This window comes from Prionailurus viverrinus, chromosome A2 (genome assembly GCF_022837055.1).
Source record: "Prionailurus viverrinus isolate Anna chromosome A2, UM_Priviv_1.0, whole genome shotgun sequence".
Classification (NCBI taxonomy): Eukaryota; Metazoa; Chordata; class Mammalia; order Carnivora; family Felidae; genus Prionailurus; species Prionailurus viverrinus.
In genome coordinates, this window is record NC_062562.1 from 64,492,885 (window position 1) to 64,515,279 (window position 22,395).

Here is a 22,395-nt window from a genome sequence, read left to right on the forward strand (position 1 = left end):
CAAGGTGGCAGGCTCCTGAATTTTTGTGGGGCTTATATCCAATGCTCTGACATGCAGGATTTGATAATTCCCCTGTGCCGGAAACAATCATAATGGTGCCTTTAATGTAGTAGATGAGGGTGGTGTACTACAAAATGGGAAAGTGGCAAAATTGCCTGAAGACAAGATTATGGCAGAGGCTAGAATACAACACAGCCCTGTAGTGGGACAGTGAAAGTAGGCTTCTGGCCAGCCAGCTGAAAACAATCTGCTTCTGGTGGTCTCTACCTAAAAGCATAGAGAAGAAATTATTCACCAGGTCCTCAGCTGCATTCCATAGACTGGGGACTATTTTAATGTATTCTAGTAAGTAGTATCTGTGCTGGACCCCACAGAATGCTGGACGGTCATTCTCCGAGATCCATCTATCTGGCACAGGCCAAAGAGACGAGATGTATAATGATGTGGAAGGAATCACTGTCTCTCCATCCTTCTAGCCTTTGGAAATGGCATTAATCTCTGCAATGCCTCCAAAAATGCAGTACTGCTTTGGCTTGTTGTTGTGGTAGGTAGGGACTGTTCTAGGGGCTTCCACCAGGCCTTTTGTATAATTGCCATTAACTCCATAGTTCATTGAACCAGGAAGAGGAATATGTCCGGCTGCTCTTAGACCAACTATGTATTCTGGAACTTGCAGCAGGCCAGGGGACCACTGGGAGGTAAGCCTGACCCTAAACTCCTTCATTAGTCTGTACCTGAGCATAGAGGTATTTTGGTTCCCAGGAGGAGCATCAGGTAAGAGCCAAAGGCGAGTAATCTCCAAAATATTTGCTGGTTTTCATGACCCTTTTAGGCAGTGCCCCTATCCGGTGGCCATCGGTCTGTTTAGGGAAGGCCAGAAAGCCTTGCAGCATAAATATTTGGCAGAATAGTGGGTCCTTCCTCAAGAGTCGCTGTGAACTGACTCTGCCCTACTCTGTTCAAGGTGTAAACACCTCTCTGGGTCTGTGATTCATTTCTGACAATTAGCTAAGAAGTCATCGCCCAACTGTTGTGACTTAAGTCAGTCTTCTTTGAAACAGGCCTGGAGCTCTAACAAATAAACCTAGATTCTAATACAATGGTGGACCGAACTGCCATCCATTTCTTTCAGCCCTAGGACACCGTGAACATCAGACCCACGCCAAAGATCCCAGTGGATCACATCTTTCTGATCACTGCTCCAGCCTTGTTGGCCACCTGTCTTTCACTTCCTATTGGCACAACTACTAGAAGCCATCTGTCCATCATCCCCATTTGTGGAGCCCCTTTCAGTGACAGCACCCCAGCTCTCATTACTGGAACACAGAGAACTTCCATTACAGAGATTCCAAGAAAGCCACCACTCCATTCACCAACAACTCCTCTGGTGACAGGAGTGTCTAGACCTATCGGGGGTTGGAAATAGGGGAGTGGGTAGGCAGATGTTATACAGAAAAAATCCACTTCAGCATTCCAGTCTCCCCAGCCTTCAGACACCGTACTCAGCATGCCAAGTAGTTCCAGCCTTGTCAATTCCATTCAGCATCATCCACTGCTGGATTCAGGTTGATGCACTGACTCCCACGTCACTCAGACGAGCAAACTTTTAGTGCTGTTCTCAGCTGCTCAAGCTAATGCATTGAATCCGGAATCTCTGATAATTATATCCATCTCAATAAATTCAGTCCAGTCCTACACTCCTTCCATCCTGAGTCTACTTGGGATCTACTCCCGTATGTATCAGTTATAAGTCTTCTATTGCTGCGTAACAAATTACCACAAAATTTGTGACCTGAAACAACACCCGTTTATTATCTCAGTTTTCTGTGGAGCGGGGGTTCTGAGCATGGCTCAGCTGGGTCCTCTGTGCGGGACTCGGCTTTAGCCAAGGTGTTAGCTGGGCTGGGCTCCATTCTGGAGTATGGAGTCCTCATCTTAGCTCACATGGCTGTTGGCAGAGTTCAATTCCTTGCAGTTGTACAATTGTGCTAGCTGATAGCAGAGGCTGCTCTCACTGTCCACGGCCCGCAGCAGGTGCTTGCCTGTTGCTTCTCTCACAGGCCATCAGGGCACAGCAGCTCACTTCTCCAGGGCCAGCTGGAGAATCTGTTGCTCCAGTCAGATGGTAGAAAGTCTTACGTAAGGTAATCATGCAAGTGACCACCCCACCTTTGACATCTTCTATTGTCTAAATTTGACTCATGGGTACTTCCCACACTCAAGACAGGAATATACAAGATGTAACAACTCATTGGGGACAGGGCCCCCTAGGGTGTGTGTCTGTCACAGCATATGTATATCCCAGATATCTCCTGATATAAACTGGCTAGCTATTGAAATTCTTTTGCTATGAATGGTAGGTAACACTTGGTACCCAAACAAGCCTGGGCATTGTCAGGATTCAAGTTTAGGTATAGGTTCAGAAGCAATGAAAAATGATGATGGTTTTGGGAAGGAGGCAAAACAACTATTTTAGGAGAGACAATAGGTTCTGCAGACAAGAGAAAGACTAACCTTCTCAAGGGCAAAGGGCCCCTTGCATCAACAAAAGCAGCCCAGTACAATGTTGGCTTTGATGTGCCCAGCTTCAGCGGGATCTTCCATAGGCCCTCAGCTCCATTTTGAGGATCCTACTCTGCTTCCCAGTCAATGTTTTATCTCTAACCTGAGAAACACTTTTAGGTTGTGAATTCAAGCTCCTTGGTAATCCAGCCCACCATCTGATTAGAACTTGTCAGAAGTCTGTGTCGCCACAGGAAAAAAGAGCTGCTTTCATGGCATAGATTTCTGGTTCTCCAAAGCCCTAAACTCATCATTTTTTCACCCAGTCTTTACACTTCATTGTCTTCATTAAAATGCATTATTTCCCCTGCTGCTTGGATGCCAAAGCCCTGTCTTCTACAGGCACTTGACCCTGGGTATAACAGGTGTTGATTTAAATTATATTCTGCTACCGAAAACCATGAATTGCCACCAGCAACAGAGTCAATATTATCTCTACATCCACAAGAAGACAGGTCTGTGGGAAGTGAGACGTCCAGGAAGCCTCCTCCTATGAACACTGAGCACTGGGTTGCATGCCTGAGGTCACCGGTGGCCTGCAGAACAGGCAATACCAGGGTGAGATGCATGCAGGGCAGAAGAGAGTGGGGACAAGCTGAGCCATGGAGGCCTCTCTGCATTTTTTGTCATCACACTGGACCGTGATGACAGAACCCAACAGAACTCAACACAATGGCCCCGTGGATATCAAAATCTGACCCGTGTCAGCCTGTGTGTTCTGGGCCCCTGACTGCTAGGAGAGAGTGAACTGAAATCAGAAAGCGGAATATAACGGACAAGAAAGATAACCACAGGTTAGACCAGATTCTAATCAAAGAACTTACACCAGTTTGAAGGTGGGAAGATCTCACTGTATCTTGTCCACTTGAATGGGTGACTAGGATGTGTTTCTCTTTTCTCTCTTTTTCTGAATGGATATTTTAAACTAATTACTCACTTCCTTCTCACCCACTTTATATTGGGTAGGTTGGAGGCAAATGAACAGTCTACACCACAGGGGCCCTGGACCGCATGTAACCTTCTGTTCATCTCCCCTGAGTCTGAATTTCAACCTGGATACGGTCACTGGCTGAGAGTTGGAGGCTGTACTACTGGGGGAAAGAATGAACATTTCATTGGAACCAGTCATGCGAAGGGAGTGTACCGATACAGACTAAAGAGGTGCTCTGTGTGAGATAAAGACTCTGACTCACTAACACCCATTCCAAGTATATGTCTTATATTCCTTTTCCTCTATTACTGAGAATAAAAGGTGAATGGATCTATTTTCCACTCCTTTATAGTGTCAGGGCCTTGTGACATTACCCCATTCAATGTAACATAGAAGTCTTTAGAGGGTTTTCACTTTCCCCTTTCACTTCTGAATTGAAGGTCAGTCAATGCCTAGAAGCACAACCCTGAGGGCAAAAGCTGTACTAGGGAAGGTGGAGCAGAGAAAAGACAAGAGGCCTGAGGCCTGAGGGGAGGATGTCACCGTGGGGCCACTGCACCAGCTCTAAACCAACCTTGCCCGATATGAGAAAGGAAACCTCCAGACCAGGACTTTGTAACTCGCAGCAGAACCAAAACGAAACTGGCACACGTCTTCCCACCTACCAGCTGTGTGAACTGGGAGAGTTACGTAACTGCTGTGACTCCTTTTTCTTGTCGATAAAAAGAGAATAATAAACAGTCACAGAGCTGGGCAAAGTAAATGTGAAAATCTATATGAAGGATTTCAGACAACACCTTTTACATAGTAAGTTGTAGATAAATAGCCATCGTCAGCAACGGCAGCGGCACTGATAGATGAGAAAAGTACTCACCAGTACTCAGAATATGGGAAACTATTCCATATATCAAAATAATTTAAAAAGTGATGTCGGGGGGGCGTGGTGAAGTAGGTCCTCAGATAGATTACTGGTGGGACTGTAGATTGGTACATTTCTTTAAGAAATTGGCAAATGGTCCAGAGGATTAGACATCTCCAAACCCAGTATTCTACTTCTGGGTACGCAGCCTACAGAAGACTTCAAAATACCACAGAGCAATAAGAAAGAAGACGTTAGCTCTAACGCTCTATAGAACAGTGCAACTTTGGAAAGCAATAGAAATGTCCACAAATTAGAAATACTTAATCACAGTAATTTCTCTAAAATTATTAATAATTTTATAATATTAATATCAACATAATATCAATAATATTGATAATAATTAATATCAAATATTAATTAAAATTATGTTAATGAGGTGAATAAAATACTATGCAAAATACACCATAATTGTAAGGGAAATATGAGTATCTACAGCATGAATAAAAAAATCACACAGAAATAAGAGATTTGCCACAACGTTAACAACACTGCTGATATCTGGGTTATGAAACTATAAGTGGTATTTCCCCCTCCTGTAATGAATACTCTATCAGTTAGGATATTTTCTTTTTTTTTTTTTTTTTTTTTTTTTTTTTTTCAACGTTTATTTATTTTTGGGACAGAGAGAGACAGAGCATGAACGGGGGAGAGGCAGAGAGAGAGGGAGACACAGAATCGGAAACACGCTCCAGGCTCTGAGCCATCAGCCCGGAGCCTGACGCGGGGCTCGAACTCCCGGACCGCGAGATCGTGACCTGGCTGAAGTCGGACGCTTAACCGACTGCGCCACCCAGGCGCCCCCAGTTAGGATATTTTCAACTGCAAGGTTACAGAAAATCTAACTTGCTTCGTTCGACACAAGGCGCCTTCTTCTCTCACACAACTGCGCAAGTCTAGGGCAGCCTGGGGTTCAGACACAAGGGCAGTGATTCGACATCATCGTGGGCACCTCCGCCCTATCCTCAGTGTGGGCTTTGTCCTGGAGCATGGGGTTTTCAACACAGCAGTTGACCTAAAGAAGCCATGTGCTGACGGGTTCAGAAAAGGCTTGTTCTCTGGGCTAAACAAGCCTGGCGCTCTGTTGGGAAGATGGGCAGAAGTGAGTGGATATCAGAGAGGTGGGCAATAATGCCTTCTTCCAACCGCTACTGTTTTAATTTTTCAAAGTGTGTCTATTGCTTCCAAGATTTTGAAACTAATTTGTCTCACTGTAGAACATTTGGAAAAGAGGGTACCAAAAAAACCTGCTGACATGATCCTATTACAGAAGACAACTGTTAACATTGGGTTAGTTTGAAAATTTGAAACAACACTTGCTGACGTTCTGTCCTATGGAACTAGCATAATTTATTCAACCACTTCTCTTGATGTTAACTTCATCGGTGGTAATTCCATTTTCATTCATATATAGAATGTGGATATTAACACCACTGGGCGTAATATTCCACCTGATTTCTAATTTACTTTCTTAAGATAGTTTCCTTTAAAGGTAAAATTACTGGACCCAACTTGTTATAAGGCTCTTTTTACATGTTGCCAAACGAACACACAATTACACATTTATGGTAAGAAAAAAATCCGACGGATAAACTACAAAACGGGAATCGTATTTTCCCTAACTTCACAGATGGGTGTAAACGTCACATTGCGTTAATATGAAAAAATGTTTTGTTAAAATTAAGGCATTATGTAAGTGGAAGATATTATTCTGATGCCAACAAAAATAAGGAACACTTGAAATTGGCCTCTCTCAGGGATCAGTTCGTCATTTTTACTGTACGCATTGTCATCGCTGAAAACAACTTCCAACACTCTGTGTTGTATGTTAATAGATGCAATGGTTCTGTTAAGTATGGAAATATTTATTCTCATAGGATGATTCCAGGACTCACACTCACTATTCTCCTATTGTCTACTCTTATCCCAGATCACCTTCTCTTCCTGACTGGATTCTGACCTCCAGTAAGAGCACCACCATTATAATTATGGCTCTGCTCTGCTTCCCCAGGCTGACTAGCTACTGAGCTGGTATCGTTCATCCCTAGGAAAATGTGTCAGAAGTTAAATTCCTCAGCAGTTTTCAATCCTAGGGAAAAAAAAAATACCCCAAACTTAGGGAGTACAAGAGAAAATGTATTTCAGTTCATCTTACTACACGATTAAGAAATCTGGAAAGCTTTAGCGAGCCGCGCTGCTTTTAGAGATGGTGAGTGAGGAGGTCTTTTACTAGGTACAAAAAACAGGTACTTTAACACGCATAACCTCCTCAACAGTGTAACGGCAAATATGTGACTTACTATATGAAAGAAGGCTTTAAAAAAAACAAAAACAAAGGGGTGCCTGGGTGGCTTGGTCGGTTGAGCGTCCAACTTGGGCTCAGGTCATGATCTCATGGTCTGTGGGTTCGAGCCCCGCATCAGGCTCTGTGCTGACAGCTCAGAGCCTGGAGCCTGCTTCTGATCCTGTGTCTCCCTCACTCTCTACCCCTCCCCCACTCTCACTTGTCTCACTCTCTCAAAAATAAACGTAAAAAAAAATTAAAAAAAAAAACTCTAAAAACCATATGCAAACAATGATGTCATGATTATCAAAGTTACAAGGAATTAAAAAAAAATCACCAAGGCTAACAAAGAAATGTCATATGAATTCACTTCCCTTTGCACTGATGTGAGAATTCCAGGGTGCTGATTTGTCCAGGGGATGAGCAAACGAGAGACTGTCTAAGTGGTCAATTTTACAGTCAGGTAGAGCCCAGGTGTGAGAGACCTTTTCCCCGTCGATGTGCTGCCCGGCTGTGCCTACACCCAACCTGTGTGTTTGCCATTTACAAATGTTTATGTCTTCAGAAAGGAAGTATGAAGGAAAAGAACGGCATGTCTAAGAGCATAGACAGTGTTACAAATATAAATGGAACAATAATTAAAAAATTGAGAAACTACTAATTTCGTACGTTACTCATGTAACGTACTGGTACTTAAATCTTTAAATTTTGGGTAATCTTCCAAATTCAAATACAGCACCCCAGAGTGAGACAGGGTATGATGGTGTGGGGAGAAGTATCTGTGACAAAACAACTGTAATAATAAAGGAAATGAAATAAAAGATGTGATGACTGTTTGATACTTTTGCCTAGAGGTGTCCTCAGGGCAAGAACCTAGAGGTTCTCTTTCCACACTGTGAAAAGTTCAAAGGTTAATGTAGGCACATACGAGATGATTATTCCATTCTAAAATGTCAAAAAGGTAATTTAAAGGCCTTTATACTGAAAAGCTGAAGATCACCACACTGAACTTTATTAAAAACTCATGGTGTCGTTGGGACCTGGCCTTACACTACAGCGGTTAAAGTTTGCAATAATAAGATGCACAGGCCTTTTAAAAAGTGACCCTTAACTATGAAAGTTCAAACTAGAAGAAGGAACAGCTTACCAATTTAAATGTTCAAAGGAACAAAACGAGCTGGAACCAAACGATTATGGAAGAACATGGTGGCCTGAGATTAGTCAACATACAGTAAGTGCAGAATGGGCGATTTTAAAATAATCCTAAAGTATCTTTTGGGGTAACACCAATATAGCATATTTGGAACTATTTTTAAAAAGCAGCGATCCAAGAAACACTCTGAAGTCGTGTGTGGGATCGGCACCGATGGCTAAGGATCAGTGAGTGCTCCATTCATAGAGCATCTGGATATACACTGTTTCAATGACAATGATGACACCAGATTTTGTAAAATCGAATATATTTAATTTTGGCATAATAGTGATTTATTATGTATTAATACTTCGAAAATATACTTTTGTGTTTAATAAACCACCAAAGAACTCAGAACAATGGCCCTATAAGCACGCTTTAGCTCCATACACCAGGCTGCTGTTGCACTGAAGGCAGTGAGTTCCATCACGGGGGTTATAAGATCCAGGACTGCAGATCACTGTGAATAAAGAATAAGTCAATAGGTTAACAGTTTCCTCAAATGCCACATAAATTAATTTTACATGGAGGATACATTTTCAAAAAAGATTCTTTATTCTTTTTTATAACTCATGCTCCTTTGTAACTGTGGCAAAATACACATAAGATAAAATTTACCATCTTAACCGTTCTTAGGTGTCCACTTCGATAGCGTGAAGTATATTCACCTTGTTGTACAACTTATTTCCAGAACTTTTTCATCTGGGAGGAACCGCCACTCTATCTCCATTAAGTATCTCTCCATCCCCCTTCCCACCAATAACCTCTGACAGCAACCATCTACTAGCTGTTTCTATTCAGACCACTCTAAATGCCTTCTACGAAAACTTGTAACTTTTCACTGTGATCCTGGCTTAGACTAAGACTACGAGCTCACACAATCTTACTCCTCACATAATGTTGAGTTCAGAAAGCTGGCAGGGTCATCTTGTGTGTGCTTCACCAGAAGCCAGGGAGGTGAAGACGGTCCATATGCCGATGCATAAAGACAGCCCTGAACACGGGAAGGACCTGCAGCTTATTTCTGGTAATCTCGTGACCTCAACTCCTATTTGTCACTTGCTAAATGTTTAATCTGGGAAAAGTTACTAACTTAACGTGGTTCGATCATCCCTGTATATAATGAATATGTTGCCACAGCTGTCTCTGCGCGGCAGGAAGTAAAGAATCTAACGGCAGAAAGAATCTAATGGCAAATACACTCTCTGTTATGGACTGACTCTGGGATTCTGGGTAAGCAGTCGATTCCTAGTTCTCGCTTCTTCATTTGTAAAACAGGCACAGTGACAACCAAGTCTATGCTGTGATGTGAGGACTGAAATCACATGACATAGATGAAAAAGCATCCAGAACACCGCAAGCCTTCAATAAATGCTCTGCCCTCGGTGGGACCGGTGCTTTTCCCTACACTTCCATTTGAGGCAGGGGCATGAAGGTCATGTGATGCCAAGGACTCTCGTTGGGCTGGGGTCTTTGATTATCCTGTTCCTCCTTTTCCTATTGCAAATGTAGTCAGCCAAGGATTCACAAAGATGTTAACTGCACATCTAAAGTGAGGCGCCTGGGGGGCTCAGTCAGCTGAGTGTCCAACCGCCTCAGGTCGTGATCTCGCAGCTCATGGGTTTGAGCCCCACGTCGGGATCTGTGTTGACAGCTCAGAGCCTGGAGCCTGCTTCGGATTCTGTGTCTCCCCCTCTCTCTGTCCCTCTACCCCTCAAGTGCTCTCTCTCTTTCAAAAATAAATAAACGTTAAAAAAATTTTTTTAAAAATTGCATGTCGGGGCGCCTGGGTGGCGCAGTCGGTGAAGCGTCCGACTTCAGCCAGGTCACGATCTCGCGGTCCGGGAGTTCGAGCCCCGCGTCAGGCTCTGGGCTGATGGCTCAGAGCCTGGAGCGTGTTTCCGATTCTGTGTCTCCCTCTCTCTCTGCCCCTCCCCCGTTCATGCTCTGTCTCTCTCTGTCCCAAAAATAAATAAACGTTGAAAAAAAAAATTAAAAAAAAAAATTGCATGTCTAAGGCATGGCTGTTATGGGCCACCAAAGAAGATTCTGTTTCTAGCACCATGATTCAGTAATGCAGGTCACTGTCTGGATCTGGGTCAGATTACATTATTTAACTTCATATCTTTCTTTCAAATAATATTCTTTCAAACTGGGAAATAACTGTTACTCAGATGAAGTGTTTTTCATTCTAGGTTCAGCAGATTTCCTCAAGTTTGAATTGATCTTTTATGTAAAAAATACCGGTTAGACCAAGTGAAATCGATTTTTGCTGTGGTCATAACAACAGTGTTTAAAGTGGTGATGTATAGGGTAAAACCGTAATGATGCGATTTTTTCCAAAGATGGTGATCGCAGTACACTTTCTTCCAAAATGCATATTAATATTTCTTGACGCATAATATGGACATGCTGAGAAAAGTTATCAGTGTTAAGTCATTACACAGGGAGCAGAGAAAAGTGAATCTGCGGGCAGTCTTTACATACACTTTACACACAGGGTCACCAGCAGAGCAGACACTGGCATGAAACGGTCTAAACCCCAGTTTGAATACTATATATGATCTTCTAATAAATGTTCTCAGAATTAACAGATCTTCATGATGCCGTATGTGCTGTAATACCTCGGAGAACTTGTCTGCAGCCCTCTCTCCTAAGGTCTATCCTAAAATGTCATGTTCCCTTTTATGTGGAATTCAGGAAAAATGCTAAAATGCTAGTTACATTTAAAGGAGAAGATTAGCAAAATTGTCTTCTAGCTTTTAGTCTCACTGAGCAGAGTATTTCCTGGCTACGGGCATGAGAGCGACCCGACGAGATCCTGATTGTGTCACGAAGCGGGGTGGAGCATTGGTGATTAATCAGTACCAAAGTGCAAAGAGATGAGAGGTGGGGGACAAAACCTTCAGGGAATACTTCCTTAAGAAGGGAAATAACCAACCAGAATACAAAACGTATGCTACATGTGATATCAAAATTAAGAACTTAATTACAAAAATCATAGAAGTAATGAGCCAAATAACAAAACTGGGGGCACAGTTGTAGATAAATAACCAATAGAATACTATTCAGAATATACAAAGAATTTGTATAAATCAATGGGGAAAGGACAGAAAACCAATTTAAAAATAGGAAAAAAAGAAAATATACATGTCAATTTGACTGAGCCACCAAAAAAAAGCACTCAAAGAAAGTTAAGAATTTGGAAAATGTGGGGTGCCTGGCTGGTTCAGTCAGTATAGCATCTGACCCTTGATCTCAGGGTCGTGAGTTCGAGCCCCATGGTTGGGCGTGGAGCCTACTTCATTCAAACAAAAGAAAGAATTTGGGAAATGTGAATAAGCATCAAACTAATATACTGAGAGTGACTTCAGCAAGATGACAGCTCAAGTGACTTCAGCAAGATGACGGCTCCAGGCCCCCAGGCTCCCAAGGAAATGCTAAACAAACAACAAGAGACTGGCTAAAACAACCTTGTAGCAGCTTTGGAAAGTAGTCAGAGACCAACAGCAACCAGATGAACATCCCATCAAGAAGGCAGGCTCAACATGGTGGAAAATTTGTGGCACTTCTGCTCGCCCTTGCCCCAGAGCTCCTCCCCCATGCAGGCTCACAGGGGAGGCCAGGCTGCCTCCAGGGGAGCAGCAGCCAGTGCTCCCTTCCAGCCCACAAACCTGAGGGCAGGGCACACCGGACTGGCCACCTGTCTGACGGCCACCCGAGGGACTGGTCTCAGCGCTGCTTGTTTCAGACGTAGGGCAAATCTCTGGCCGGGAAGAGCCCTGGGCACATTCTGAGAACCACAAAGTGATTACAGACCCACAGATACCTGGGACAAGAGACTGGTGACTGAGGAATACACAGAGAACACCCAAGGGCCACAGGAGGAGCGGGGTGCAGACTCTTAGGGAAATGAAGATGTTTAAAAATAGAAAGGTATAGTAAGAAAGGGAAGAAAGAAAGAAAGAAAGAAAGAAAGAAAGAAAGAAAGTTAAATAAATAAATAAATAAATAAATGCAGCCAAGTATACAGAAGAATCAGAAGAAAGCACATAGGACCAAACATGAAAAAGTGTTCAATCTTTTCAATAACTGTTAGAGAAATGCCAGTCAAAACAAGAATATGGTATCACTTCATTCATACCCATCAGAATGGACACTATCAAAACAACAACAACAACAACAACAGGGAGGAGGAGGAGAAGAAGAAGAAAAGGACAAATGGTGGCAAAGATGCAAAGCCACCGGAGGCCTCGTACCATCGGTGGGAATGTGAGAAGTCGCCGCTGTGATGGGAGGGAATGTCCTACGCCTTTGTTCACTGCAGTTATTACCACAGCCAAGAGGTGAACACAATCTACGCGTCCCTCATTGGCTAGATGGAGAAAGAAAATGTGGCATACACACATACTGGAATATTACTCAGCTTAAAAAACATAAATCCTGTGATGTGCTACAATATGGATGAATCCTGAGAATACTATGCTAAGTGAAATGAAGCCAGTTACACAAAGACAGTGCATAATCCCACGTACAAGAAGTATTTTTTTTAAGTTTAATTATTTATTGAGAGAGAGAGAGAGAGAGAGAGCACGCACAAGCTGGGGAGGGGCACAGAGAGGGAGAGACAGAATCCCAAGCAGTCTCCACGCTGTCAGCACAGAGCCCGATGTGGGGCTTGAACTCACCAACTGTGAGATCGTGACCTGAGCTGAGCTCAAGAGTCAGACGCTTAACCAACTGAGCCGCCTGGGTGCCCCAAGAAGTATTTAAAAATATCAAACTCCAGAAACAAAAAGAGCTGTGGTTTCCAGGAGCCGAGGGGAGGAAGAAATAGAAGTTGTTCAAAAGGTATGCACTTCCAGCTGATGAAAAAGTTCTAGACATCTGTTGCACAACGATGTAAAGTTAAGACCACTGAACTGTATACTTAAAAATGGCTAAAGTAGTTGATTTTATGTTATGTGCTTTTTAACCAGAATTAAAAAATAAAAAAATACAACAAAACATAAGAAAACAAAAATCTCCAAGCAAATTAGAGGCCAAGTCCCCATGCCTTCACAGGTGAATTCTACCAAATTCTAAAAAAAACAACAACAAAAAAAAAAACTAAAACACAACATGAACCCCAATCTTTCTCAAACGCTTCCAGAAAACTGAAGACGAGGAACAACATCTAAACTCATTCTGTAAGGCCAGAATTGCCATCTCGCTAAAGCCAAAGACGGTACGCGAGAACAAACGAAAGGCCAATATGCCTTATGAATACGGATGGAAGTCCTCAACAAAATACTAAACCAAATTTAACAGCATATTAAAAGGATTATATGTCATGGTCACTTAGGACTTACTCCTAAAATGTAATGACAGTTCAATATGTGAAAAACAATGCAATACATCACATTAACAGACTGATAAGGGGAAAATCCCATACAATCATCTCAACTGATGCACACAAAGCATTTGGCAAAATCCACCATCACGCTATGGTGAAAACTCTAAGCAAATTTCAATTATGTAGTAGAGTGTTATCAGCCATAGTTACTACGTGATATGTTAGATCCTTAGACTTTATCCATCTTCTAGCTGAAGGTTTGATCCTAAGAAAGTAGGACTTAAATGCTCTCCCCAAAACTAAATAAAATAAAATAAAAGATAACTATGTGAGGTGATGGGGGTGCCAGTTAACTAAATGGGGGAAATCCTCTCAAATGCATACCAAACCATCACAGGGTACACCGTGAGCATCTTACAGTTTTGTCCATTCTACCTCAACAAGGAAGACAGATGCCACAGGAACATACGTGAAGGAACAGAAGGCAAAGTTGCCAAATAAAAAGGAGTTCTGCAGTGAGTCAAATTTGGTTTCAAATTCGAATTTTTCACTTAATATCTTTATGAACGCATGCAAGTACCCTAAGATTGCCAGGATTCAAATTCCCTGATTACAAAATTAGGATACTTCCTACATCAAAGGGATGTATGATGCTTAAGAAAACAGTGGCCAGACTTTCAGCAAAGCTTCAGCTATTATCATGAAGAAATCAATAAAATGTGTATTTCTGTGACTGTGCTTGAAACACAGTCAACACTCAGTATCATATGCACAGAACTCAGTCTTGTGTTTTTTCCATTCCTGAGCACTGGGAGCAAGTCTGTATCATCCGTCTGGCCCTAACCACGTTCAGTCATTGTTACTTATATTTTCATATGTTTAGATTTATACCCAATTAGAGGATACATTCCTTAAAAGCTAAAACTGTGTTGTGTTCTCAATAATTCCCTCTCACATCATGAGAGGGTGATGGTGAATAGTAGAGTAGAACCACGTTTGGCGGTGGGTAGAATAGATACTTATGTAATGTTTAAAAAAAAAAAGAAAGAGGAATAAAATGGATTTTCCTCAACCTGATAAAGGGCCTTCATGAAAACCCACAGCCAATATCATAATCATAAAAGACTGTGAGCTTTTCCCCTAAGATCAGGAAAAAGATAAGAAGGACTACTATCTCTCCTTCTTTTAATACAATATTGGAAGTATTACCCAGAGCAGGAAGGCAAAAAAAAAAAAAAAAAAAAAAAAGCAAATTCAAATTGGAAAGGGGAAGCAATGTTAGCCTGTCAACAGACAGTATGATCTTATATGCAAAAAAAGTCTAAAGAATCCACCAACTCCCCCCGCCCAATTTACCTGATAAACAAATTTACCCAAGTTATGAGAGACAAAATTGACATGCAAAAATCAGTTGTGTTTCTAACAATGAGCAATCCAAAAAGCAAATAAAGAAAACAGTCCTGTTCACAATAAAAATAAAATAAAAATAAAATATTTAGGAATAAACTGAACTGACAAAGCATAATGCTTGTATACCAAAAACTACTAAAAATTACTTAAAGAAATCAAAAAAGGCACAAATAAATGACAAGACACCCCCTGTTCATGGGCGGGAACATTTACTATTGTTAAACTGTCAATACTACTGCAAACCACTCATGGATTCTATGCAAATTCTATTGAACTCCCAGTGACAATCTTTTCAGAAAAAGAAAAATCCATCCTAAAATTCACTGAAACCTCAAGGGAGCAAGAATAGCCAAAACGATTTTGAAAAAAAGAAGAACAAAGTTGGAAATCTCACACTTGCGGATTTTAATCCTACGATAATAAAAATGGTGTGGTCCTGGCATAAAGACAGAGCGAGAGACAATAAAGTAGAGAGCCAAGAAAAAACTCTCAAATGATTTGGACAAAGGTGCCAAGATCATTCAAATGAGGAAAGAACAGTCATTTCAACCAAGGGTAGCAGGTAAGCCCATATCCACATGCAAATGAAGGAGTATGGACTCTGACCTTACACCTTACATAAAACTTAGCTTACAAAGATCAAAGATCTAAAAAGAAGAGATGAAACTGTAAACCTCTTGGAAGAACACGCAGGAAAAAAGCTTCATGACATTATGTTTTTCAATGATTTGTTTATATAACACCAAAAGCAAGTATGTACAAAAGAAAAACAGATAAATTATTTGCAAAGTATATATCAGACAAGGAGGTTAATACCCCAATAATAAAAAACAAAGAACTCCTATAACTCAACCACAAAAATTAACCCAATTAAAAAATGGGCAAAAGCTTTGAGGAGCCATCTCTCCCAACAAGACACACAAATAACTAACGAATACATGAAAAGATGCTCAACATCACTAACCACCAAGGAAATGCAAATTAACACCACAATGACACACCACTTCACACACATGAGGATGGCAAGTTATTAGACAAAACAAAAAGGTAAAATAACAAATGTTGGCCAAGAGGTAGAGAAACTGTAAGCCTTGTGCTTTGTTGGTGGGAATGTAAAATGGTGTAGTCTCTGCTTAAAACAATATGGCAGTTCCTCCAAAAATTAAAAACCAATGATCCAGTGATTCCACTTCTGGGTATAAGTATGTGGAATGAAGGTGTGTGCCTCTCTTGAAACGTATATGTTGAGACCCAACTCCCAGTGTGGCACTATTAGAGATGGGGCCTCTAAGGAAGTAATTAAGCTTAAATGAGGTCGCAAGAGTGGGACCCTGATCTGACAGTTAGTGTCCTTATAAGAAGAGACAGCAGAGTGCTTGCTCGCTCTTTCTGCACACATGACATAATGAGAAGGTGGCATGTTATGCCATCTGCAAGCCACGAAGAAAGCACTTGCCAGAAATGGGATCAGCCAAAAGGTTACACTTGGACTTCTAGACTCGAACATTGTGTGTGTGTGGGGGGGGAGAAAATGTACCGTTTAAGCCATCCAGTCTACGGGATTTCATTTTGGAAGCCTAACATAGAACTAACTAACGTATCCAAAAGAACTCAAAGCAGGATCTCAAAGAGTTAATCTGTACATGCATGGTTCACTACAGCATTATTCACAAGAGCCTAGAGGTGGAAACAACCCAAATTTCCATTGGCAGATGAGTGGATAAAGAAAATGTGGTTACATACATATGGATACAGAAGATGTGGTGTAAGTCATGGGAACAAAAGGCACAGCACAGGGAATACAGTCAATGATACTGTGATAGCTTTGTGAAGGGACAGACGGTAGCTACACTTGTGGTAAACACAGCATAGTGCATAAACTTGCCAAACCACTATGCTGTACAGCTGAAACTAATGTCGCATGTGTGTCCACTATGCTGAAATAAAAAAATTGTAAAATTAAAAGAAGAAAAAAAGATGCGGTACATAAGTGTTAGGTGAACTAATGTGAACCAATGTGGGAACGTGAAACCATGAAAAGTAACGTGGAAGGGGATGGGGTTGTGTCCTGGTCACCTACCACACATTTTAGGGAATGGGAATGTGGTCCATCATACCAGGGAATCCTGTTCAGTCTTAAAGAGAAAGGAAATTCTGACATATGCTACAACACAGAAGCTAAGTGAAACATGCCAATCGCAAAAGGACAAATACTTGTATAATCCCATTTATACGAGGTACCCATTGTAGGCAAATTTATAGAGACAGAAAGCAGAATGGGGACTGTCAGGGACTAAAGGAAGAAGGGAATGGGGACTTATCATTTAATAGGTACAGAATTTCAGATGAAGATTAAAAAAGTTCTAAAGATGGATGGTGCTGATGGTTATACAACTATGTAAATGTACCTAGTGCCACTAAATTGTACATTTAAATATGCTTAAAAGATTAAATTATTTTATGTATATTCTACCACAATTTAAAAAAAAATGTGATGCAAGACATAAGGGTCATCAGATTGCAAATATTTAAGGCGTGATTATGCCAAGAACTGCACACAGGATTTGTCCCACACTGCTGTTGTAAAAGTGTTAATTAACACACCAAATTTGGAAAAGACACGGATATATTTTAACGAATTACATATCTATTGATTCAGTATTAGGTAAACACTTTGAAGAATCTTGGATACTAGGCTATATACACAAAGCTATTCATAACAGCATTATTCTTCCTGGCAAGAAAACTCAGAAGTATGAACCCATTTAAAAAAATTTTTTTTTTCAACGTTTATTTATTTTTGGGACAGAGAGAGACAGAGAATGAACGGGGGAGGGGCAGAGAGAGAGGGAGACACAGAATCGGAAACAGGCTCCAGGCTCTGAGCCATCAGCCCAGAGCCCGACGCGGGGCTCGAACTCACGGACCGCGAGATCGTGACCTGGCTGAAGTCGGTCGCTTAACCGCCTGCGCCACCCGGGCGCCCCTGTGAACCCATTTTAAACAATAAAACAGATATATACACCTTTTTACATTCACATAATAGAATATTATATGGAAATAAAAAAATTTTAAGTAGTGTTATAACCACAAAAAATATGGATGAATCTCACAAACACAGTCTACAAAATGTGAATCAGTTAAAACAGGTTACCATTAGAGAGATTCCCAGGCTGGATTTTTAAAAATCCTATCTTATGCTACTAAAGCAAAAATATAAATATTAACCAAATTAATTTATATCAGCTGTAACTCAAAACCTCAACCACAATTTTATTTTATTTAACTTGACAATTTAAAATTGGTAGCATTTATAAAGAATAAATCAAGTGGTTTGTCCTCTCTAGACATCAAGACGTTTAATAGGAATTACAGCAGATCGGTACAACACAAGAGAGAACCCTTTAAAAGACATGTATAAGGCATGTACCCTTATTTTTAGATCTGAGGGTAAAGAAAAAACTTTGACATTAATGAAATAAATTATTAGAAAAATAATTTTATCATGACTGTGAAAAAGATATTGAGAAAATAAGCAATGAGACTTAGACTATGTTAGACAAACAAAAAACATGCACCAAAAACAATGTCCACAATGTTAAAAAAAAAACAGGTGGTTAGAATTCCAAATCTAGACTGTACTAAATTCACACATCTGCAGTAAGAGTTGATAAAGTCTGGAAAAAGCAGCACACTATTGGACAGCCCTGAAGAGGTGGCAAACGCGGGCAGATACCGAAGGCACGCTAACTCCTGAAAGAAGAGAACTGTACCGCGTAAAGCTGTTCTAGATTTCTGCGGCGGGCAGTTGTCAGTCCATGCGGCCCACGGGTAGATAAAACTGAAGCAGCTGTCCAGTCTTAACTGGTTTCAAAAAGTAAAAGGACAGGCTTTTAGGCCACTAGAAGACATGGAAAGTAACGGGAGAAATTCAGTGAACAGCGTCAGGGGCTCTAAAATCTGCATGTAAACTCCACCCAGATAACTGGCTAATGTATGACCTTCACATGTATCCATGATATTGCACGCTCAGCAAAAGCAAGAGTCGGAAGGCTGAACAAACCGAGAAGATGATGCCTACGGTGGAGGAGAGAGTTTAGATTTTGAATCTGGCATATCGCTTAAACACAAATCAACAATCTTCAGAAGAAAAATAAATCAGAAGACTCTATACAGCACTATCCATCAAGTTTAGTGTATCATAAACATTATTAGATTTTCAAAGACCTGGAAAACTGTGACTCATCGTCAAGAGGAAAAAGATCAGTAGAAACAGATCCAAAATAACACAGATGTGGTTATCAGACATGAAGACTTCAAAGCAGCTAGCACAGATGTATTCACGGACATAAAGGAATACACTGTCATAATAAGTGAGCAGACTGGAAAACTGCATCAGAGAAATGGAAGCTCTAAAGCATATAAAAGAAAATTCTAGATCCCCAAACTGAAATACTAACAACAAAACAAAACAAACCTGGATATGTTTAACAGCAAAATAACAACAAAAGTAGAATATGTCAGTAAATACGAAGACATACCAACAGGAACTGCCCATTCTATAGAATAAAGAGACACAAAAGTTTCAAAAAATGAATACAGTGACATCAGCAAAAATACAGGTAGCCCCAAAAGGTTGTCCCAACCAAAAAGACCTGAAAAAAAATCAAACAAAAACTCTCAGAGTTAACGTTGAAAGAACTCTGGAAAACAATCAACATACTGGAAACAGGAAGTAATATGGCAGAAATAAATCTTTTCCTGTCAGTAATTACTTTCAATGTAAATGGATTCTATTCCACTATCAGAAGACTGAGATTGACAGAATGAATAAATAAAACATGATATAACTTGATGCAATCTGGAGAAGACTCACTTTAGATCAAAAGAAACAAACAGGTTGAAAGTAAAAGGATGGAAAAAGGTATTCCATGAAAATAGTAATGAGAAGAGAGCTGCATGGCTATACTAGTATCACACTAAATAGAAGACTCAAAACCTGTTATAAGAGAAAAAGAAGGAAACTATATACTTATAAAAGGGTCAAATTTCCAAGATATAACAATTATAAAAATATATACGACAAACAATAGGCACACAAAATATATAAAGCAAACAAAGAATTAAGGGAGAAGTTGACAGCTCTACGGTTTAATAATTAGAGATTTCATTACCTCACTTCAAATAATGGATAGAGTTTTTAGACAGAAGATCAGCAGAGGGCTTATAGCACAATAAGCCAATTAAACCTAATGGATATACAAAAACACTCCACTCACAGTGATAGATACCCATTTTTTCTCAAGTGCACATGGAATATTTTCTAGCATAGAGAATATTTTAGGCCATAACACAGACCTTAAAAGACTGGCGTACAAATCATCTTATTACAATCGCAACAGAATGAGGCCAGAAATCTGTAACATGAAGTGGAAAGTTCACACACATATGTGGAAATTAACACCCTATTAATAGACCAATGGGATAAAGAATATATCGAAAGGGACACTGGAAATGCAAGGTTGTTTCAACATTAGGAGATCAATCAATGCAAATTGCTATACTCGCGTAAGAAAGGAAAAAAACCATGATTATTTCAAAGGCTGCAGATAAAATATAGGACAAAATTCACTAACGACTCACGATCAAGACTTCAGCAAACTAAGAATGGTGGGGGACTGCTTCAAACTGACAACAAGCATCTAAGAAAATCCAACTGCTAATATCATACTTAAAAGTAAAAAGTTATTTATCTCTAATATTGGAAAAAACCCGTTTTTATTTCTATTCCACACCGTATTGGAGGATCTAGTGACTGTAATAAAGCTAGTAAAAAAAAAAAAAAAAGGTATAATCATAAGAAGTAAAACTGATGTTACTTGCAGAGGATAGGTTTACTCATGTAAAACTACACAGAGTATACATAATTACGAGATCCAATCAGTGAATTAAATAGGGTCACATGACCCAGGTAAGAATTTACAAATCCACTGCACCTGTGGGCACCACTGAGTAAGCATCCTTAGAGTCTCCCCTCCGACTACCATCACGTCTAAGTCAAAGTCTAAGATATCAAAGGGCCGTGAAGCTCTTCATCAGAGGTTTCATACTTGAACCAGCCGAGGGGAGGCTGAGGGGTCACTGCGAGGCTGGGGCACGTTCATGAACGGAGCAGTAACGAGAGATCCAAACACCAAGTGTTCCACAGCTTTCATCTGTCATGTCGGCTACTGCGGAGGAGGTGGGTGCAGCCATGAAGGCAAGGCCACACAAGGTGGATGGAGAGGCTGTCTCAAGAGGAGATTCTCAAAGATCCGGGCCCCACTTCACTGTGAAAAAGAATTTGTTGGTGCCATTAAAGAAGACACTGAAGAATGTCATCTAAGAGAGTATGTGGAACAGTAAGGGGAAACTGAAGTGACTGAAATCCTGACTGCCTGAGGCAGTGGCAAGAAGAGAGGCTTTGCTTTTGTTAACATTAGATGACTCTGACTTCAGGAAAAGCATGCTGTGGAGTGCCTGGGGGGCTTAGTTGGCTCAGGTCGTGATCTCACGGTTCAGGAGACAAGCTTACAAGCTTACCATTCGATGTGAATGGCCACAACTGTGAAGTAAAGGAAAGTCCTATCTAAGTAAAAGATGCCAGATGGATGTGGCTCTGGAAACTTTGGTGGTGGTCACAGAGGAAACTGCAGTAAGCATGGTGGCCGTCCAGGTGGTGGTGGATATGGAAGCAGTGGGGGTGGCGTGAATGGACACGGTGATGATGGAAGCAATTCTGGAGATGAGGGAAACTACAGTGGTGTCAACTACAACAATCAATCTTCTAATTGTGGACCCAAGAAATGAGGGAATTTTGGAGGCAGAGGCCCTGGCCCCTATGGTGGTCGAGGCCGGTACTGTGCCAAACCACGAAGCCAAGGTGGCTGTGGTGGTTCCAGCAGGAACTGTAGCTATGACAGTGGCAGAAGATTTTAATTTATGTCAGAAAATAAAGCTGAGCAGGAGAGGAGAGACAGAAGTGACAGGGAAGTTACAGGTTACAAGATATGTGTGAACTCAGTCACGCACAGTGGTGGCAGGGCCCAGCTGCTACAAAGAAGACATGTTTTAGACAATACTCACGTGCATGGACAAAAGTCTCGAGGGCTGTATTTGCAACTAATTGTACAACAGGTTATTTTAGTTTCTTAAAAAAATTTTTTTTCCATGTTTATTTTTGAGAGAGAGAGAGAGAGAGAGAGAGAGAAAGAAAGAGCATGAGCAGGAAGGAGAGACAGAATCCGGAGCAGGCTCCAGGCTCTGAACTGTCAGCACAGAGACTGATGCGGGGCTCGAACCCAGGAACCGTGAGATCATGACCTGAGCTGAATGAAGTCGGACGCTTAACCAACTGAGCCACCGGGGCACCCCTTTAGTTTCTGTTCTATGGAGGGTGTAAAGCATTCCAACAGAGGGTTTCAGTGTAGATTTTTTTTTTTGCACCCACGTTGTCGATTGTTAAATGTAATAGTCTGATCATGATGCTGAATGAGTGTGTCTTTTTAAAAATGTGCTGTATAAACTTAGTCTACTCTGAAGCCATTTTGGTATACTATTCCAACAATGTGAAGTTAGAATTCCTTCAAGGTCATTCCAGGTTCCATTCAAAATTTATTTACCACCTGCTCAGGCACAGAAGCCATGGTCTCCAGAAACTTTGGTACAGGTGAGCTGACATTTACTGTTGTGACCTGCAGTTCACTATTAAAAGGATCACCCA

The 22,395-nt window shown here is 41.0% G+C and overlaps 1 protein-coding gene across 2 annotated transcripts in view; it reads right to left on the reverse strand.

Moving 5' to 3' along the window:
• Positions 1-8,147: 8,147 nt before the first annotated feature.
• Positions 8,148-22,395, reverse strand: part of ZPBP (zona pellucida binding protein) — a 113,392-nt gene continuing 99,144 nt past the window's right edge. The window contains exon 7 of one of the 2 annotated variants that reach the window (XM_047826548.1): positions 8,148-8,348. In XM_047826548.1, coding sequence (XP_047682504.1) covers positions 8,254-8,348 — 95 coding nt within the window. In that variant the 3' untranslated portion in view covers positions 8,148-8,253. The remainder of the gene's footprint in view (positions 8,349-22,395) is intronic. The other variant, XM_047826540.1, reaches the window with a different exon arrangement.